General features: G+C 44.8%; 1 protein-coding gene across 3 annotated transcripts in view; it reads left to right on the top strand.

Moving 5' to 3' along the window:
- The window catches only part of Zdhhc14 (zinc finger DHHC-type containing 14), a 373515-nt gene that overhangs the window by 272240 nt on the left and 78665 nt on the right, over positions 1 to 22610 (top strand). For all 3 annotated transcript variants that reach the window (XM_023712172.1, XM_004628504.3, XM_023712171.1), the window contains exons 4-7: positions 3252 to 3389; positions 6317 to 6365; positions 17720 to 17822; positions 19074 to 19183. In XM_023712172.1, the coding sequence (XP_023567940.1) occupies positions 3252 to 3389; positions 6317 to 6365; positions 17720 to 17822; positions 19074 to 19183 (400 nt within the window). The remainder of the gene's footprint in view (positions 1 to 3251; positions 3390 to 6316; positions 6366 to 17719; positions 17823 to 19073; positions 19184 to 22610) is intronic.

Consider the following 22610-nt stretch of genomic DNA (forward strand, 5'->3'; position numbering starts at 1 on the left):
CACTCGCCCTCTCTCCAGCTCAGCTGTGCCCCATTCTTGTCTACTCTTCCAGCCTGGAAGCAGCCACTCAGAGCTCCCCCTGTGGCACCCCAGCTTCCCACCAGCTCTCTTAGTAGTGCCTTCAGGGTGCAGATGGCCCTCATCTGTGGGGCAGGGCCAGCTGGCCCGGAGGCCTCCACTGTTTCCGTGGCCTGCACTAGCCTTGACCCACCAAGTGAGACTGTCACGAGCAGCCAGCAATGATATTGGGACAAGCTGATTTAGAAGCTCAGTTAGGGTTATTTGCACTGTGTTTCTTTTATCGGAGAAATATTTCAGAGCCTGGAAATAGCATCCTTCCCAAATAAGATGAAGAACTCTTTGAAACCATGAGTCTTGTGTTGCTGTTATTTCTCCATATTAGTCTTAGCGTCTGTGACAGTGCTGGGTTTATAGAAGGTGCTCAGTAAAAACAGTGTGGTACTTACTGGTTAGGAGCTTAGGGCTTGGGGAGCAATGGGCTGGGCTCCTACCCTCGTTTTGGGATTCCTTACCTGAGTGACTTTGGACAACCTCTGTACTTTTGCAGATGTCTCTGGTTGTATGTGGGCTTGCTCAGTCATTTGACAAGGGTTTATTAGGCTTAAAGCTTAATCAGTGTTTCAGTAGACAAAAATTTTGAGTAAAACACACAAGAGTTTAGATAAAGGCAAGTCAGAGCTGATGGACTCACTCAGGGTTAGATTTGGGGGAAAAAGGAAGAAAGGGTCCAAATGGTACCTCGGGTTCTGGGTGGGGCTGGGGGAAGCTGGGAGTCTGGGAAGGATAGTGTTTGAAGGATGACAGGAAGTCTCTCTGGAAGCACAGTCTAGGATGCCTGTAGGGGAATCTATCAATAAAGGTTAACTATGTGATGATGGCCATATGCAGTTGGTATCCTTGGAATGAAAAGACAAGGAAAAAAAGGGAAGGTGAGAGAAGGCAAGGTACACTGAACCCCAGGCCACTTACCCACAGCAACCTAGGAGGAAAGTGGGAGCCAGGCAGGAGCACAGGTTAGGGGCACAGGATTGGGGGTGAGGCTCTCCTGGGCCTTGGACTCCATGCCTGTGGGGCCCACTGACCACCAGAACCTTAGCCACAGAGCCACAGCAATGTGAGACATGGCCAGCAAAAGAACTTCCCAGCATGCCTGCAGTTTTGTGAGGTTTTTTCAGCCCACAAAAAGTTTTCAAAGAACAAATTTCCAAACAGGGGTGACTTCCACATCAGGGCTCTGGGGAGGCTGGATCCATACCCCTTGTAGAGCAATGATTTCCCAAGGGCCTCCAGGGTGCCAGTGGTACCAACCCACCACCTGACACTTCTTAGTACTCTGTCTCTGGCAGGAGATAAACTGCAGAGACGCAGGACCTTTGTCCCTCATGGGATTTCCTGATGTTAGTGAACCTCCCCACCCAGCCCTGTGTCCCCTGTTCTTGTACTTTCTATAGACCTCTCATACAGACCACTGATCAGTCACTTGGGAAGGTGAAGATTGGGTAATATGCAGAGACTCTAATGTTTCAAACAGTTTTAGGCTCACAACAAAATTGAGAGGAAAGTACAGACAGTGCCTGTATCCCCTGACCAAGAACTACTTCTCATTGTCCATTATCAACCCTGTAGCACCCGTGTAAATGTATTTGTTCCACTTGCTGGTCCAACCTTAACGTGTCAGAGTCATCCAAAGCCCACCGTTTGCACTGGGGTTCATGTTTTGTGTATTCTATGACTTTAGACAAATATATGATATTATCTATCATTATTCAATGTATGTCCGCTGCCCTAAGCATTCTCTGTGTTCTCCCTATTTATCTCACTCTCCCTTTGAACCCAGGGAGGCTGTTTTTACCCAGGGCTGAGTGGCAGTAGGAACATGGAATTCCCACAAGCTTGCCAAAAGTAATTACTACAGTTGAGTATCAGCTTCTTAGGGGCCATTGGGTTGTCACCGAGCCAGTGAGCTCTGAAATTTGTCCTCATGTCCTCTGCTCAGATTGGTTATACTTGCTGACCACAGAGATTCCCTTACAATTCCTGTGCCACCAACCCTCATCCAAGTGTCCCTGAGTCCTTTTCAGGAAACAAGTATTCAGCATCACATGGGAGATGGCTTTATGGAGCATGACAAGAGAGTCATGAAAGTGACCGACTGCCCAGATCTATTTGTCTTATTTGTGCAATCATACCTCATAGAGCCTTCGCTGCATGTTTTTAAAGCACATAATAGATAGTTAAGCTATGAAAACTGTGCAGAAAGTGAACTCTGCAAAGAGCCTGGAATACAAAGCTAAGTTGAATCTGAGCATTTGCTCCCCCTGAGGTACAGCAGGCAGCCTGATGTGAGCTGCTGTGTAAGAATGACACTAAGCGATGCTCCTGCCTAGAAGAGCTGCTGAGTAGGAAAGAGAGGCATTTTGCCCTCACTTGCAAGGAGAAAAGCAAATCATAAATGCATCCTGGGCCTTAGGCTTGCACTTAGGGGGCCATGGAGTCACAGCATGCTGTTGCCAGAGCTCAGCACTCCGTCGTCCCTGAGCACCACAGGCCGCCTGTGCAGTGGAGAGGAAGCAGCACCCCAAGTGCCGGCTCCATCGCTAGTTCCACTGCCTAGGAGCTGGCTGCCCTCTGTCTGCAGCCCCTGTATCCTCAAGCCTCAGTTTGCTTGCCTCTAAAATAGGGCAACATCATCCTTTTTTTCATAGGAATGCTTGGAGGCCAACTGCATTACTGTTTGTGAGCAGTTTATGTGAAGCATAAAGGATTATCCCTCTGTCCCAGGTTCCTTGTGACCTCTCTTTATGGCCACCTACTATACCAGACAGCCACCCAGTGTCACATCCAGCCCAGCTCAGCCTGACGCTTATCATCAGTGGCAGTGGCACCATCTGAAGGGAAGATTGCTATGTGACTGCACAGAGGTTTCCTTCAAGAAAGAGGGAAATCCTTACCTTTCTAATTCTAAAGAGAATCCATCTTCCTACTTCCAGTGACCATTTGTGAGCAGTAGTAGATCCACCTAGTTTTCTGAAATAGCTGGATTCTGCTAAAAGAACAACTAGGTTCCTGAAATGTATTTCTGTGAATAAGCATCTAAGTAGTTAACTGGGAAACCTGTGCTGTGATGTTGTTTTGTTACATTATTGGTAGTGCATGGGGGAAGGGGATCCATCAAGTAAAAAGACATTTTATTAATTGTTTTCCACCTTTTTTTCTGCCTCTCATTTCAGAACGGTTTGATCACCACTGTCCCTGGGTAGGCAACTGTGTGGGGAAAAGAAACTACAGATTTTTTTATATGTTTATTTTATCCCTGTCTTTTCTGACAGTCTTTATATTTGCATTCGTTATCACCCACGTCATTCTTCGTAAGTATGCTGGCGGAACCAGATTACGTATGTAACCATTTGCCTGACCTTGGTTTTCTGATTTAATTTTGATTTAATATTTCAATCATTCTGGGTTCTCTTTTCCTCCTCTCTCCCCATTTCCCCTCCTCGCTTCCTGCCTGCCCCTTTTCATTTTCCACTTCCTCCATCCCTCTTCATCTCTCCCCGTGCCCCAACCCTAGCCTTCCAGCAGCAGTTTCTGGGGTCCCACCTAGACCAGGATTCATTTCTGTTAACAAGACTTCTTCCCTAATAACATTGTTGCCATTCTAATGTCAGTGACTTCTGTTAAGGGATTCCCCTAAAAAAATCATCTCTACCTTTACACAAAGGACACAGTGATAGCTACTGAATGCTACAACCAGTACTCCTAAGGTAGCAACTGCTGCAGGACATCACCCCCTACAGAAAACATGTCTGAGGATAAAGACTAGGTTTTCTTTTATGTGCATCTATAAATGTTAAGAATATACACTTAAAAAAAAAAAAAGAATATCCACTTAATGAAGTATTCAGTTACCTGCTAGAAATGGTCAAACTACCCTTCGCACATGAAGAAAGCAACTTTATTAGATTTAGATGTAAATGATCTTAGTATATTTGCCTACACAAATGGTATCTTTTCATTCCCCATTCTGACAGTTGTAGCCTGCAGTTTCTTTTGTCTCCTGCTCATTCACTTTCCTACAATAGTGAGCAATGCGACGGGAGTCAATTGACTTTGAACTATCAATTTAGCCACTTAAAGTTTCATTAGGGTGTCACAAGCAACATTAAAGGCCAGCCTTGCCTCCTGTCCGCATTCCTGAAGGACAGCCGCCCATTACCAAGTGTACAGCTTCTCTCGATGGTGTTTCTAGAAGTGCCTGAACGGAGTGCTCCTCCTCCCACCATGGTGGTGCTGACCCACAAGTGGAGCAGGCTGAGTCTCCCCTCCCCTTCTTGCATGGGGACTGCGTGAGGGCTGAGGCGTGGTTCACACTCAGCCACTATGAACACTAGTCCACTGTGGACACTACATGAACTATCCAAGCTCTCACAGATGGTTTTCATCCTAGTCTCATTGTTTCTGACCATAATCCTATTGTACAAATGTGACCCAAACTTGTAACTTCTAACATATGCACAAAAGCCATATCTTAGTGGCTTTCAAGAGAAGACTTATATTCCCTAGAGTCCTCGTCCACACCAGCTAGGTGCTGTGGGTGGCTCTGGAGAGGCTTCTTGCTCTCCATTTTCAGAGACCAACCTTCCAGAAACAGAGCCAGATACCTAACTGTGGATTCACAGACAAAAAAAGCAGGAGGAAGCCTAGAATGTGATATGACATCTTCAAAGAAGCATTTGTTGACATCACTGGAGAGTAAATAAGCACCAGCTCCACCACACATGTGACACTGAAAGGTGGTATTTTACCTTACATTGTTATATCATCCTTGACAGTTCCAGATTCTTTCATATATACTATCGATTGTCCATATGGCCTAATACATTCTGACTATCTAGGGTTAGTTTTTACTTGCTCAGTGATATAAACTCCAGGAAAACACACATACACTTAACACTTTCACACAGTCTCTCTCTCACACACACCCTCACCCATACTTATACTGCTTCACACTCTCACAAACTCACAGACACTCTCTCACATCCACATCCACTCACACCTACATGCCCCTGGCCTGTGATACTCAGCCCCACACTCACACACGGCCCCCCATTGGAAGTCCCTCCCCACCCCGCCCCCAGTCAGGTTAGGCTGAGAAGTTAGTTGCATTACTGTACCTGGGTTCTCCCTGCCAGGTTGGTGGTGGGGCAGGGAGAGTAGGGAAGACTGATCTCCAGCTTTCTTGGAAAGGTTAAGTCTGGATTTCCTTAAGGGGAAGGAGAGTTGAGGCAAAGGATACATTGAGAGTTTAGTAGAGAAAAACATAATTTCTTTGGTTCTCCCTAGTTTGTCTCAAAATTGTGTTCACCCGTGACCTATAGTGTGTCCACTTGACATATTTTTGTGCTTTACTATGGGAAGTGAATGAAATGGGAGAGGAACACAGTAAAAATGTGAATTGGAGGCTCTTCACCTTTCCAGAATGGGACACACTTTCTGGTTATGCAGCAGCCACTTGCTAATTCTCATCTTGCAACCACATCAGTTAAACAGTACAGGGGGTAGGTAGCCCCAGTATGGTCTCAACCAGTTCTCCTATGTCTTTTATCGCTGTCTGAGGGCCACATTCTGTCCCCTGAAGCACAGTGGCTCCATATGACATGGAGGGATTCCATGTCATGACCCAATATGAGATTTTTCATGACCTCTCTGCATAGGCTTTTCTTTTAAAAAGTATGATGCCAATACATTAAAAAATGTTTTTCATCAGATATACCTTTACTCTACCTTCTACAGAAATGTTTTCTGCATAGACAAGCTCATATTAAAACATCTTGAACCCATTAACAGTCACCAATAAACTTCAGCTTTACAACTTTGTTTACTCTGAGTGCAAAAACAAAGTCTGTATCATATGTAGACTTTTCTATAGAATTTCTGGAGTCATAAGTTCAATATGGAGGGAAGATGGTATATAGTATTCTGTTTTCCTATTAAAATGAAGAAAACAAAAGCGTAATCAAAACTATAATTTATGGGAAAGTATGCAGACATCCATCTGCTTTTATTGAAAAAAATATCCTGCAGATGTTGGGTCTAATTATGAATCTGCATTTTCTTGTTGACAAGAAAAGTGAGTTTTCAATCTCTGATCAGTAAACTGGGTGCCATAGCCCTTACCAGCTATAATTATTTGATCTTTAGCCATCTATTATTTTTATATAGATGGACTCTCAGCGTGAGGCTGCTTATTCTGGAGATCACTGTCAGATACTAAATGTTGATTTCCTTCCCACAGGTTCACAGCAAACAGGATTCCTCAATGCCCTTAAGGACAGTCCTGCGAGATATCCTTTCTGGTGGTGCCACTTGTCCTGAGCTGCTGTGTTCTGTATTTCACTGTCATCCACCTTCTTACCTTCTCACCTTTGGCCTTGGCTTTTCTTCTCATAAATCTTACTCTTTTTCATCCTGTGTCCCGCCCAAGGACTCTCTAATACTCACTTGAATGATAAAATGGCACGTGAACACTTGCATCCCTAAGAGACTCATCCAGTCTTGTCTACCGTGAGGTGCTCAGCCAGCAGAGAGCCAAAGATGAAATTTTTGCACACCTCTAGGAACCAGCGTTTATTGGTACTAAGTCAGATTGTGTTGGAAGCAGCGAGACTGGGAGCTCCCCTGATCTCATTCTGCTTGGCAGGTAGTCCACACAGAAAACTCAGACCAGGACAGGTCTCCTACCAGAGATGCAGCCGCCAGGGAAGACTCCCTGCACCTGGGGTGCAAGGTGGCATTCCTTTTGGAAATGCAGGTGGCTTGTGTTGTCTCTAGAAACACAACTACCTTTCACAGCCCTGAAGGGACTCAAGATGGTTAATGTCAAGTCATTTGGATCATTGAGGATTATTTTTCCTCCTTCCAAATGAGCTGATTGTATAAACCATAGTACTTAGGCTCTCAGAAGTGTTCACCCACTAAGTGCTTGGATGGGCTTCAGCTTGGCTAGGCTTGTTTATACAGGCGAGGGTGGAGTAAGCCAGCTGATCCTGCTGACCCAGCTCCTTGAGACCCAGCTTTCTTTCCTCTTCATGCAACTTGGCAAACTGCACTTGACCTCCTATTACCATAGGTGATTTTATCTTGCATTAAGAATTCTGCCACATGTGTATATCATATACTTTTTAACATAAGGTATGTCCCTGAGAAGTGGTGGGTACATATGAATTGTTGGTGGAGGCATTCAGACAGACCTAAAGACAAATGTCACTGTATATATGTATTTATATAATGGACAATATGTCAGCTCTGGTTCCTCTGTGGTTATGGATAGCATAGGATGTCAGACATGAATCAAGCTTTTATAGTCCACTAACATATGTTTAATGCAATTTGTACTGTGGGAGGGGAATGGGAACATAGGGAACAAAGGAAACTTGGAGAATAAATTCCACAGATATGTCCTATCTTCTATTAAAGATATGGGAAGCTGGTGTTAGCTGGAGTTTTGCTGGGAGAACAGGTAGCCCAGGGAATGCCTACATCTCATCTGTGTTAGGAGTAGGCCCACTGAACACTGTCATTCTTCTGTGTCCTCTGTTTCCAAGGGATGTTTCTATGCATACTCAAGGCCAAACCTTGTCTTCTTTCCTGAGGTCAGGCTTGTCTCAGTCTTTCAGGGAATCATTTGCAACATGAAGACATGCTGGTCATCGGCAAATGGTGGGTAAGCCTGGTCAGTGGTATCATGTGCTCACAAAAGCTGTCCTTTGGTGATGGCAGTAGCTATGTTTCTTTAGACATTCAGTCTCCAGAGCAGGGATCTTTAAAGTCCCAAGTTCTTAGCACTAGAGAAAGTTTCTGAGCTGAATTGTCTGAACACAGAACTGAGCCTAGTATAAACTTTGCGAGTGATGTCAGCAGAGTGCTCTCAGACAAGAAGATGATTTGTGTTTTCAGGCTTTCAGTGGCCTCACACCTGGTCTCTTGACCAGTGTATAAAAATGTTTTCCTTGGAAACAGGGCTCAACCAAAGGTTTCTGATGATGGATTTACTCTCCACTTAAAAGCTTTGCCACTGAGGAGAGAGATTCAAAAGAAAACTCATTAACAAATTCCCAAGACACTTTATCAGAAGTAGCAACATAAATGAAGGAGACATGGATAAACCACACATAACCATGTCAAACCCAAGATACACCCACGCCTACAATGAGGAAGCCAAGACTAGACTGTATGCAGAACCAGAGCACAGCAGGCAGGGGGCAGTAGGGAGCCACAGACAGCTGTGGGTAGAGGAACTCAGCAGTCTCCTTCCCAGTCTACACTGCAGTCTTGCCAGTGGTGAGAGAAGAGGACAAGGTGCTGGGCTACATGGAGGGAGCACTATTTCCTGGTCACAGAGCCCATGGCTGGTCCCTCTCCTCTTCTTCTTCTTTCCTCCACTGCCTATTGCCTCCACCATCTCCCTCTGATAAGCAAAAATGGTAGGGTGGACATCTCCAGTCATGACCACAGGCAGTAAGACAGCTGCCCCCACTGTGATTCTGTGAAACATACCAGCCTTCCCCAGAGAAAGAGATAAAAGGAGATTCTACTCCGAAAGAATGGGTCCTCGATTTACCCATACAGGCAGGTTCCAATAAAAGAAATCCACTCAGCTACTGTTTCTTACAAAATCATGTTCCTGAATACCCAGCCTGTGCCAAATATGTGGGTTACAAGGTCAAGTCCAACGACATTGGCAGCACATTCAGTCCAAAGGGGTAGAGGGGCAGGTGAGGAGCTGAAGTATACACACACTAACCCTCTTTCTACTCTTCCACACAAATCTCCTGATACCCAGAGCTATGCTTTGATTGCTATGTCTTAAAGCAGAGTAAATCATAAGTGCCATTAAAAGAAAAGATGGAGACTGTGCTTGGAGTCAGAAGAAACCTGGGATGCTCCAGGAAATCAGGAAAGCATGTGGCCCAGCGACCCTGCACAGGGCTTTGAAAGATATTGGAAGTCTTGTCTAGGTCTTGATGTCTTAAAGAATTGAACAAGACAACAGGAATAGCAGCAAGATCAGAGATGTACCTGATTGGGAAAAACAAGGTACACTCCACTGAGTCTTCTATCAATGAGACGAGCTCACAGTACTGAGAAGGCTCAGTGTTAGGGGTTTTAGGATGGGATGTAGGGTTTGGTCTGAAAAATGGCTCTGATCAATGAGTGGCTCGCCTCAGCTCCTCCATTGGTATTGGAATTTTTTTCCCCTTTCATGGCGCTTAGAAGAACTGTTATGATGCCCAAAGCACATGGGAGGATCAACTCTGCATAGTCAATAACATGATAATTAGAGTTGGGATCAACCAACGGATTGGTCTCAGAATGCAGCTCCCTGGTGGGCCCTCTCTCTCTCTTTTTTTTTTTGCTAAGTGACAATGGATATAAATCTGGATATTATTTCTTTTTTTTTCAAAGTTTTATTGATAAACAGCAATGAGACAGTTTCAAATCAAATCAGAAGTACAGTTTCAACAAATAATACACTGCATATATTCTTCTTAGTGGTTAATTACTGTACAAGATGTGGACTTGTGATCCTATTTACAAACACCATTAGAACAATTATTCTATTCATTAAGAGAATGCAACTATATATCTATCCCAACCACTTTGAATACACAGATACAAAATGGACATTCATAGGTATCCCCTTTTTTTAAGGTCCCGTTATTGAATATTATAGGTGTGTAAACTCAGCAAAATATTCTAAAAGAGTCCAGTAGCCCATAATAGCATTGGGTCTTCTGTTTAACTGGCAATGCCAGAAATTATTGACCTGAGTCCCCCATAGCTCAACTTAACAGCATGGCTTTATTTCCTATATTTCGTCTTCATACTTTTCTACTGGATGGTTAAGACCAAGGTAAAGCAGGACCTATGCAACAAGAGTTGTAGCTTTTAGGTCTGAGAAGGTCAGTGAAATGCCCTCAGGATGGGCCCTCTCTTTTCCCCCAGGTGCTTCCTTGGTTTTCTTATGTCAAGTCTAGTCCAGAAAGAAGGTTTCCAACCCTTTCCTTAGCTACCTTCTGCCTCAGGTTCTAGCAGAGTCCCAGGAATGGGAGCCAGGCCTGGAGACAGGTGCAAGGGTGTGTCAAGGAAAATCCTGAGCCTGGCATTGTGTCCACTGTCTGAACAAGGATGTGCAGGGTACCCAGCAAGCTGCTGGGTCAGGAAGGGCAGGATGCCCAGTCTGCCCTTAATAGCAGGAACACACAAGAACATTATAGGTGATGGGGAAGCAGGAAGGCCCAGTGACAGATGGGGTGGAAAGCCATATGATAATGTCAAAGACTGAACCCTGGACCCTAGGACACCAGGTAACAATTGTTTTGGCAGGTGAGTGGCATTATCAAAGCTGGTCTTTTTTGTTATTTTATTTTCAAGAATATTCATCCTATAACAGAGAGCAAAACAGTGAAATAATTGACAGAGGAGAGGCCTCTGAGATGGGCATTGGTGACAAGGACTGGCTCAGGAGGAAGAGGTGGAATAGTAGATCTGTGCCAGAGGGAGGCTAAGGGCAAAGAGAAGACAAAGCTGATTCTGAAGGTTCCTCTAGGGTTACCGGAGAGAGGATCACTGTAAGGAGACAGCCAGCACTGAGTGGGGGAGACCAGGGAGTTCTGTCTAAGATGTGGGTGTGCTCACTGAAGCATTGTATCAGAGATAGCATTATCAGAAACCACACACAAATGTGAGCCCCTGCATCAGCTGAAAGTAGTTGGAGGGTTCCCTGTAGTTGCATACAAAACGAATGGGGGGAAATGCCTTGTGCCTGAGAACACGAATGCTAGGAATGATAGGACATGCCAGTCAGGTCACACAAGGACACCTCTCAGGCTCCTGGGCTCCTCGGAGGTGGAGACCCTCAAGAATGTATACACAAGGAGAGGCTCAAGGGCCCTGGGTATCTCCCAGGAAGACCCCAGGAAGGGGAACTCCTTCCACTCACAAGCATGCCCATGTAACATAGCACTAACATGCCATGAATAGGATTACAGTCATTTTTAATCATGACTTATTGTTCAGCTCTCTCAAAATGAGAAGGATTTTCTGTGGTTGGTAAATCAAATGGTAATTGATTCTGCATTTGCGGAGGCTTTCCACAGGAAACCTTTTTATCCCCAATTTACATTCATCGTAACACCCATCCAAAAGACATCCACAGCCTGATGGGCATTGTCTGTTTCCATGAATGCTCAGAGTTGGCTCGAGTGTCCACAGAAAGGACACCACACAGCCACATGGGAAAGTGGCCAGCCGGGCCTGTGGCTCCTGAGGCTCTGGGGGCCCCTAGAGTAGAAGGCACACAGGTGTCCGTAGCACTGCTTACATCTGCCCCAGGCAAAGGTAAGATGGTGTCCCAAGCGTACGCTTCCATGTCACGAAGCAAAACCCCAGTCCTCCAACTCCAGCCCCGCTCAGCTCAGAAGTGAGGTGCTTTCCTGCTACTCCTGACCCTCAGCCTGACTCTTGTTCTCATAAAGAATAAGTAACAGACTGCACCTCCTCAGATAACAAAGTGGGAGGAAGCTGTCTGGCTTTTTAAATAACCCAAATGGTAAAAAAAAAAAAAAAGCGTTCTCATTGTGAAAACTGTTCAATAGTCAGTGAAACAGGACAGAAAATGTGTCGCTATCCTCCCTGTATTCTTCTGTATCAATCCTGGTCTGCTTTTCTGTGTCCTTCCAGGGGGTCCAGAGAATTGGAATATATATAGTGGGGGACTGCTGCTACCTGAAAAGGATCTTACTGTTTGCATTTGCTCTACAGTTTTATTTTTTAAATATTTCCTGGAGTTATTGCCACATTACATAGATCTCACTATTTTTACACTTTGCATTTTTTTTTTTTTTTTTTTTTTTTCAGAACTGGGGATTGAACTCAGGCCCTTGCACTTGCTAGGGAAGCACTTATTCTACTGAGCCATCTCCCCAGACACTTTTTTTTCTTTTCTTCTTTTTTCATATTACATTTTATATGCATTATATAGATCTCATTCTTATTTGGACCTCATTCTTTTTTTTAATGTCTTTAGTACAGGGTCTATAGGGTCTCACTACCTAGATCAGACTCATAGTGATTCTCCTATTTACAGCCTCCCAAGTGCTGGGACTACAGGTGAGTGCCACCACGCCTGGTCTCAATAGCCCTCTCTGTGCACTCTGAGGGCGGGACCGGCACGACAATAGACCTCATTCATTTTCAAATTGTTTTGTAGAATATCAAGTTATAGATGACTGTGGTTTATTCTATTGATAAGTATTCAGATTTCTGAAGAGTTGTCTTACCACTCAAAAAAAAAAAAAAAAAAATGAGGTAGTAAATTTTCCTGTAGCTCTTGTGCTCAATGTTAAGATTTCTCTGTGGCTGACACCTACTTGTGAATTCTCTGAGTTGAAAGTCAGGCGTACTTGAAATCTTGACGGACCTGCCAAATGGTCTTTAAAAAGATGATACGCACGCGTCTCCCTGTGTCCCTATAGCCTCAGCAGCACTTGGGGTTATTATTCTCGTCATTCCTGCCAGTTTGCCGGGAATGGGATCTCGTTGTTTTGATTTCTATTTTCTGTGTAACAATCACATGGTTTGTCTTTTTGTGACTGTTGGCCTTTTTATCTTATCACAGTGCGCTGGTTCATACCCTTTGTCCATTTATTGTTTGTTCTTTTTCTATTTCATGTTGGAGTTCTCTACTCATTCTCAAAAACAATCTTCCTTTAGTACTGGAAATTGAGCTCAAGGTGCCCTTTTTATTTTTTATTAATTTTTATTTTGAAACAGTGTCTCACTAAATTGCCTGGACTGGCCTCAAACTTTGATCCTCCCTCCTCAGCATGCCAAGTAGCTTGGATTATAGGGGCCCACTGCCATGCCTGGCTCAATGATAATAAACCTTAAGTGTCTCTTGCCAGCGCATTCCCCTAATCTTTACTCGCCTTTTAATTTGGCTTTTTTATGCAAAAATTCTTGTCAATGAGCTCAGTCTACACATCTTACACTGCATGACTCCTAGGTTTGTCTTTCATTCTAATCCCAAAATACAAATACAAATATTTCCTTCTTTATTTTCCTTGGAGAGCATTATATTTTCTTTGTGCTTAACACGGTAATTTGTCTTTGATGCAATTTCATTAGGTGTGATGTAATCTAAAATTCTTTATCTTTCCCAATTTTTTTTTTTTCTGTACTGGGGATTGAACTCAGGATCCTGTGCATGCCAGGCAGGCTCTTATTCTACTGAGCTATCTCCCCAACCCCTCCAAATGTTATTGATATGTCTCAGTACTGTTTTTGTTGTAGTCCAACAATTCACATATTTTCTCCCCTCAGGATTCCTTTATACTTTTAAAATTATTGAAGAATCCAAAGAGATTTTGCTTATGTGATATATATCTCAGTCTCACAGTCTTGCCACTGTGAACCTTAGGGCCCATGGTGTATGGCTGTCATGTGATTCTGTGGTGAGGGATCCTAGCAAAGTTCTTCCTTCCTCTCCTGGGCCTCTGAAGAGCAGGTTCCTATTTGTTCACAGCCTGTTCTGATGAATGACCTCACCTCCTGGGCTCCCTGTCTATACAATGAAGGAATCAGAACAAGTTGGGAATTTATTGCCTTTGTGTGCTTTTTTCTTTTTCTTGCCTTTTATTTTAGGGAAGGGTCTACAGGTTGTTCAGGGTCTCGCTACTACATCTGACTTATAGTGATCTGCCTGTTTAAGAGCTGGGATTACAGGTGTGCGCCACCATACCCAGTCTCAATTGCGTCTTGGTGTGTCCCAGGGGCAGGGCCAGCGTGGCAGGCCTGGGGATCGAACCCTGGCCCCTGTGCCTGCTTGCAGGTGCTTTAATCCACTGAGCTATTTGGCCGGCCCTGTGTGCTTTTTTTCTGAGAAAATAGCAATTCCCCCCAAAAGTTAAAGATATATGAGTCTTTCATTTTTTATAATTTTCTAGATGCTGAGGCCTCCTCATCTTACAGCATCTCCACTGCCCTGTATGAGCTTCAAACAGACCTGGTTCCCTATGGGAAGGGAGCTGGTCCTTTCTGCCCTCTTCTCGGCCCTGCCCTGGACTCTGGGCCCAACCAGTACTTCTAAGGTTTCAGGGACTGGAGGGCCCCCATGTGCCAGCACATCTCAGTCCTCATCCGTGGATAAGCATGTAATGAGTAGCTCAGTGCACAACCTCAGGCTAGGGGCTTCAGAGTGTTCAAACAAGAGCACACCTGCTGGCAGAGGGGCTCTGTGTCTTATCGGGGACCTGGGTGGTAGAGGGAGGCTGGCAGGGGCAATTGCCTCCGTTTAAACTCTAATGCAGTAAGCAGACATTCAACTGCTAAGCAAATGTCTCTCAGCAGAGTTGGCTGGTTTCCTCTCTTTTTCTTAACTCAGTAAATAGGTTTTGATACATTTAAGAGAGATTCATATTCCTGGTCTTATGGCATAGATATGTCCAACATCTAATCAATGGGTCAGTGAGATGTGGTATCTGGATATTTGAGAATGAATGAGGGTGTGGACTCCTAGGTTCTCAAATCCCTCACAACTTTCCCTAGTAGGGATTGGGATTAGCCGAGGGCCATCTGCATCTCGGCAAGAATTGGGAGAGGAACCAGAGCAAGACTTCTGTATCACATTTGCATGGCAGACTTCTAGCATTTAACTCCCAGGTCTACTATTTCTTTTTCTTTTTTTATAATTTTATTGAGAAAGAAGTAGCAATGAGACAGTTTCAAAACAGGTTAGTAGGACAGTTACAATAATTCATGCATTGCATATTGTTGTCTTTGTAGTAGTTATTCATAGTACAAGATGTAGACATGATATTTTGTCTAAACACTTAATTCAAAACTTTCTTCTCATTGAACTAAGAGAAAGTAGCTGTATATCTATGCTAACTATTTTGCATATACAGATATATATTTTTTTCACTACAAAATGGTCCTTCATTCATATCCCCCTTTTTGTTTACTTTTGTCAGAGATGGGTATTCCATTGCCATTCATATATTGTAGGTGCATAAATTCAGCAACGTAGTCCAATATAGTCCAGTAGTCTATAATAGTAGTGGGTAAGGAGAGTCACCTGGAGAGAAAACATTCTCTCAGGCTTTCACAGAGAGCAAATCAGTCAAGCAATGGCTGTGACTCATTCACATGGCTGACACTGACAAAAGATCTACAAACTGCTGTACAGGGTTTCAGGGTGAGTCCTGAGGGGATTTGGCTGACCTTGCCAGATACATAAGTTATTTTTTTTTTTTTGGTTATATAAGTCTTGCTTTATCTTGGTCTTAACCATCCAGCAGAAAAGTATAAAAACAAGGTATAAAAAGTAAAGCCATATTAATATGCTGATCTGGAAAAGGCTCAAGTCAACAACGTCTGACGTTGCCAGCTGTACTATTTCTTATGCAACTTAATTCACTACTTTCTACCTCTGTTTCCTGGTCTATGCAATGGGAATGACACTTCTCCCTGGGTTGCTCTGAGTTTGAGTTAATCCATGCAGAGCCTTTGGAACAGTGATGACATCACTAGAGGTGGCAGTCATTGTTACAAGTGACAATGATGATTCATGGGACTGCAGCTAGACGCAGGGCAGCAAAGGTATCTTATGTCTTCCCTTGTTTTGCCACAGCTATGAGCTCACAGTCACGCTGCACCCTGCTGTGGCTGAAACATTTCTGCAGCAGGCATGATATGAACAGTGTAAGCTGGTTTTTTAGTTGTTGCTATAAACTTTTAAAATTCCCCATCCCCTGCTCACACTGCCTCCTGATGCAGACAGTGATTGTAGGTAGAGTTGTAAAAGGAGCAGAAGCCAAATTGTGGACAGGAGCCCCTCAACCTGTGGTGATCCTTGCCCACTTTTACACACCAGTTCTTATACAATCCACATGAATGAACATGGTCTCTATTTTGACTTCACCATCAACGTCATCATCATTCGACCTGAACTGCAAATGTTTGGTGACTCTTATGTATTTCTGAGATTAAAGTTTGGCTCTTGTGTTATTCAGTGAACACGTCTCTGGTTCTGTTCTTTGTTCACAGTCTCTGGCCCCCTCTCCTTTGATCCTTCTCTTGCCTTTCCCTTGCAGCCAATGCAAACTCCTTAGCTGCATCATTGCCTCTTGCACAGCCCAGTTTCCCTGACTCAGTCTCCCCTCTGTTTGCCTCATCCTTTTCTTTGAACTCCATTTCTTCTTTCCAGAAGGAACTGAATTACACCCAGACTTTTTCCCCAGGCTGTCTCCTGTTGTGGAGCAGGGGCGTCTGGGAGCCCTGAATTGTGGGAAAGTCAGTAAGAACAAGACCATGTGCACCATAGACATTTGTCTCCATATGTACACAGGCTCCCTGTGTGGCTATTTGCTCTCCAAGCGAACCCTGGGAGAAGCAGAGACCTGCCTGACCCATGGCAGCCCTGGGTCAGGATTGCTGCTCTGCATCTCTCTAGTCTCTCTGGGTCTTTGCAACCACTGCTTCTCCAAGAGCAGCCCCTGCAGTTTACTGTGATGCCACAGACAAGTGCTCATTCTTTCCTCCCATTTTATGTGGTAGACAATAGCATGTCAGTATGTTTGTCAGCCATACTGTGGCAGAGTATGCACTGCGCTGGGTAATATATTGAGTTCTCTGCTCTAAAGATGGATTTTCTCCAACCTGGAGAAATCAATGGTAACAGATCACAGCAGGACCGGTATAACACCCATCCTTGACAGCCAGGGAAAAGCACAAGGGTTGGCTTTCCCCAGCCTGTAATTCACTAACAGGGAATGCAAGATGTGTATTTAAACCCCATGATGAATGGGCTTTTTTCCTAAGAAACATGTGTATCTTGTAAATAGAATCTTATAAACATTTGTGGGATAGGAAATTCTTCTCAACCTTCCAAGTGCCACACTTTCGGGGGACTAGTCTCATCTGTCAAGAACCGCCCAGCTGTTTCTCTGTTGGTGGTAATGTATCATGTGGGACTCATGACTTCTCTCCCCCACTGTCCTCAAGAGGAAGTCATATTTCCAGCAGCCTTGTATGTCAGGGACTGGCTGAGGGGCTGGCCAAAGGTCACCTAATGAACAGTATTCCTACCCTGATGCCACTCTGAGAAATGTTCCCCAATTCAGAAGCCTCAGCCTTCACTCTCTCCTCCTTTTTGAGCCAAGAACAAATGGCCCACTAAGGCAGAAAATTCTGGACCACAGAAGTCATCCCAGTGGGAGGAGATACATTTGTCACTACTGTCATCACCTCCATGTAGACCTTGCTCTAAAGGCCTAAGCTGCTGCCAGCTCAAAGCTGTGGGCTTGCTGATTTGGGCACCTCAGTCCTTGACTCCCCTGTGGGTCACAGGAAGTGAAGATCAAGTAGAGAGAACAGTTGGGGCACTGCCCACTATAGAACAGTAAGTAATGATCAGGGAGCTCACCACTCATTTACAGGAACACATGCCCCAAAGGTCTCCCTCTGGTTAGAGAGGAAATCGCTGTGGATGGGACAGCAGGAAGTGAGGCAAGGCTACCCAATGCAAGAAGCTCGGGAACCAGCCCAAGGGGGGTTAGTCCCCTAATCCACAGGAATCCTGCTCTTGGTGGACCTAAGAACCCTCTCCTCTCCAGTTGCCTCCTTGACTCAGTCCCACCGTGCTGGAAGCCGTGGTGTGCTTCTTCTCCGTCTGGTCCATCGTTGGCCTCTCAGGTTTCCACACGTATTTGATCAGCTCCAACCAGACAACAAATGAAGATGTAAGTCTCCAGCTCCACCATGCTTAGCCGTGGAGGAGGCAAAAGAAGGAAAAGATCAGGGGCCAGCTTCCTGCACACATCCCACTCTGGTCAAGAGCCCTTGTGAGCAGAGGATGCACAGCAGAAGCACATCATGTGTCATCCTACATCGCTCTTGGACGTCTCTACATTCCCCTAATCTTTTTTTTTTTTTTTTTTTTGTGAGTACTGGGATTTAAACCAGGGCTTTCGCAGAGAGCTGTATCTCCAACCCATTTTTTAAAAAAGCTTTTGAGAGAGGGTCTTGCTAAGTCACTGAATTCCCTAGACTGGGCTCAAACTTGAGATCCTCCCACCTCAGCCTCTAGGAACGTTGGAGTTACAGGCATGTGCCACATGCCTAGATTTCCTGATCTTTTCTAACCATGTCTGTTAGATAATAAAATTAGCAAAGTAACTTGTAGCTCTGGCCTAAGAAGGTTCTATTCCTTTTAAATAATTTTGGAAATGACATGCCATACTTTCCCTAATGGAAACTATTAACACTCTTGAAGTAATTAGGTGCCTTTCAGATTTAATGTCTTAGTTTTTGGAGGAAATCATTCCACCCATACATAATGCAAGCCGAAAAAAAGAGTAAACACAAGAATCATAATATTGGAAAAATAATCTTATTGCTTTTTTTTCTTGGCTTTCAATAGAAGTCTGCATCTATAACTCTATATGCATGAATTAAATGCCTCAAAATAAATCAGGTTGCCTTCAACAAAAGCTTGAGAAGAATTGGTGCTGATTGAAAATACATATGATAAAAGATTACTAAGATAGTTAATTTGATTTAACTATGCATATTAGGGTCTGCAAGACTGGCTCTTGTAGCCAGACTGAATTCTTATAGTCTGAAGAGCAAGTTTGGGAGTCTCAGTAACGTTTTAGTTACTGTTCGTCTAGCTCCTCCTTAGAGCACCAAATGTGAGTGTGCAAAAGTCTCCACTGGCTTATATGACACAACTTTTTAGTAGCATGTGGCACAAACACAGATTATTGCCTTCAGAGACTGTTTATTCTCTCCCTAATTTAAGACACTGTTGGGGATACTTCCAGGTTTGGGGTGAAACAAACATTTTCCTTTAGAATGTACGTCAGTCTTTCCTGGTGAAGAAATGAGTAAAGTTTATGTACATTCTTCATGAGTTTGTATCATACTCGGGTTTGCTTAAACTGTGGCATCTGAATGAAGGATGTTTATCATTGATGCTCCTTTTCTTTCAGATTAAAGGATCTTGGTCAAATAAAAGAGGTAAAGAAAATTACAATCCCTACAGCTACGGAAATATCTTTACAAATTGCTGTGTGGCCCTGTGTGGGCCCATCTCTCCAAGGTAAGACTCAGAAAGCATCATGCTCTTAGTAGGTCTTGAGTAAAGCCCTCTAGCTGCCTCAGTACAAGCTACATAATGCCGAGGCCTGGCACCTACCATGTGGAGCTGGATACACCCATGTGTGCCCACCAGCTTGAGCCACTGTGCTAAGCTAAAGTCAGCTGATGGAATTCAAATCAGAACCCCTGTGTCAGAGTGAGACACACACATTACAGCCCTGTTGTGAACGTGCTTCACACTTCACATCTTTTTTGGTCTTCATTTGGGTCAGATTTGGGGGAAAATACTCTAAAATCTCAAATAGGAAAACTGAAGCACATGGCATTGTTAATTATTGATAGGGAGCACCTGTGACAAGCAGGGAGCTGTGGGTAGCATGGCAGGTGACCAGGGTGCACATGTAGGACACGGTTACACAAGCTGTAGAGGCAAGCACTGGAGTAGCTGGGATTGTGGAGAGGAAGATAATATTAACCATGGTAATAGCAGACATGTGTTGAACTAGTGTTTGGCTCTACTCTGAATGCTTTCTGTGTGTTGACTTTTCAAATCTCTCTGTGTCCCTGTGAAGTAGATATTAATGTCTATGATTTTATAGATGGACAGACTGAGGCACAGAATTTAAATCAAGTGCCCCAGATCACACAGCTAGTAGACGAATCAGTTTGTGTAGCCACAGATCCATGCTGCCTTCAGGTCAGAGCCTTGCAAGTTCAAATTACAATCAGTGTTTGATGATTTGTGACTTACACACCACATAGAATATTTCCCACCAATTAATCGTCACCAGATATTGACTGAGCAAGCATGCCAGGTTGAGTTTCTGGAGGTGTTACCAATGTGTTGCTACTTCCTCTCTCTGGTCTCCAAACCTGTAAAACAGAGAGAAAGCTCACAGGCCACTGATTGTCTCCACTCCACTGTAGTATGTTTATGACATGCACATCTCACACTGTTGCCAGCCTGGGAGAACCCTCTCTAGGGAAGTAAAAGTGACTTGAAGCCCCAGCTCTCACATGTCCAAGGTCCCTCAGGAACTGGCCACTGCCGAGAATCACTTCAGGGCCACATAGGTACCAGCAGGGGATCCTTCTGCTGTTTTCTGGAAAGTCGAGAGCCCAGCATGCCTCTCTCACCACTGAACTCTGTGTAACAGGGGACCCTGATGTGCTCCTCAGAGGCATCATCATGGGGAGCTGACAGGAAGAGGCTGGCAAGACCTAGAAAGAGGCCACTCAGCAGGTGTCAGGCCCACTTGGTGGGCACCAGCTCCTCATGAAGTGAGCCCCAGACCCACCCAAGCCTCCTTCTCTGGGCTCCTTGTGACAGGAAATTTCTCGGGAAGTGCTTGAGTCCCCCCTTTTACATTGCTTCCTGTTGTTGTGTTTTTAAGTGCTAAGGGAAGGCCACAGGAATTGAGAGGGGCCCCTGGAGGAGGGTTACAGTGAAGAACAGAGCCATATCTCCTTATCTGAAATACACATAGGAGTCCAGGGAAAGAACGAAAAACTCTCAAAGTCTGTCCAAATCTCTTTTCTTGTTCCTGGGTCCTAGGTTTGCAATATGGCACTGCTTTATACATTAATAGATCAATCTCCGTAGTTGGTAACAGTTTGTGCCATGTAAGTTAAGGTGGGAAGAATTGCATTCCTGCATAATTTTAGGTAACACATCAACTCCATTTTTAGTGTTTGTGTTGTAGTTACTTTTTTTCCAAAAAGAAAGTTACAATCCACTTAATAAAAATGACATGAGGGCTGGTGAGATGGCCCAGTGGTCTAAAGCACCTACTTAGAACAAGCTTAGCAAAGCAAAGGGACCGCAGTTCAATCCCCCAGCACCACATGCCAGCCAGCCCCGACCCCTGGTGGGCTGAGCTGGCCACACACACACACACACACACACACACACAAATAAATAAATAAAATTTAAAAAAAAATAAAAATAAAAATGACATGAGCTGTCATGTTAAAAAAAAAAAAAGATCAATCTCGTCACAATCAAAATCATTCCTTTCACAACAGCATTAAATGTGCTGTTTGGGCTGGGTTTGGGCTACATTGTCTCTAACATCCTTTGAGTGGAGCACTTTTGAAGGTCCTCCCCTTGGAACTGCTTAAATTGTTTTTTCAAAAGGAAACTAAGGCACAACAAAATGAGCAGGTAGTGATTCATGAATCTGGCAACTCCGATCCATAAATGGCTTGGGGCTCCACAGAAGGGGCACAAGGAGGTTTGTGCAAAGGAAAGGAAGCAAGGAAAGGAAATAACTCATTGACTAAAGGGAGCGGAAGCCTCGTCTGGGTCACTGCCATTCAAAGTCCCTGGGTAGAGGTTAGCTGGTGGTTCCTGGCTGGTTAGTCAGTCACACAGAGAGGATTCCGTTTGCTTATGTAGGGACTTGGAGTGCTGGAGTGGCCTCAGCCCAAGGCCTCCTAGTGAATTACTCTTACCCACTTCAGAGTGTTCTCAGGAAAAGGGCCAGCTCCCCTGCTCATGTTCCTGGGCTCCCAAGGATTGCCCCAGGCAGGTATGAGGGGGTTGTTCCTCTCTGCTTCTTGCTCCTGTTCTCCTCCCTCTGTCTGCCTCACCCCACCTTGGTGCCCTTGAGTGGTCCAGGATCTTCCTGGGGCCCCTTTGCCAGGCCAACCTGCTGACTAGTGTCTCCCACATACCTAGCACTGTGTTAGGGCTGCCTTGAGTGTGTCCTAAACACCATGTGCAAACATGTCTCTGTGTTGTATTGACAGCCTGTGTGTCAGGGATCCAAAGCTCCACAACCTAATACCTGTACACTGTCACAAATGTAGGAGGCAGACACAGAGGATGGCCAGGTTTGGAGAAGGGAGTCCTCATGACAGTCCAGCAGGAGGAGCAGAAAACTAGAAGAGAGAAGGCCCCAAGAAACCAGCCAACGCTGGGCCCCACATGGCCGTTTGCCTGGGTCAGGCCAGCGATAGAACTCCTTGAGCTGCTGCTTCCTGGGCACATCTGATCTCAGTGCTGGGCACCCAGGAGCAGGGCCACATGAGCCACACATGGGCCACATGGACAGTCAATAAGGCAGTGATGCGGTGACAGGGAGTGGCTGGGAGAGGGGCCAAGGTTGTCCTACATCCTAAAGGATGAGTAGGAATTGCAGGGAGGAGCATTTTTGACAAGCAGAGGGACTAGCATGTGCAAAGGCCCCTGGTGAAGGCAGGAACAACAGATCATTTTGTTCACAGGGGTGCAGGGAGCAAGGTAGGGCAAGGACGAGAGAGAGGTGAGGGGAGAGGGCAGAGACTTATGCAGAGGGCTTGTGAGTCCAGGCACGGACCAGAGAGTAATACGGTGCATGGCCAGCTACACTGGCCCTGCACCCAGTCCCAGTCCCAGGTGTGTATGTGGCTGCCGCACCAAATCGGCTAGACGCAGTCCCATGTGT

The sequence above is a fragment of the Octodon degus genome, unplaced genomic scaffold, assembly GCF_000260255.1.
Source record: "Octodon degus isolate 3935 unplaced genomic scaffold, OctDeg1.0 scaffold00024, whole genome shotgun sequence".
NCBI lineage: Eukaryota > Metazoa > Chordata > Mammalia > Rodentia > Octodontidae > Octodon > Octodon degus.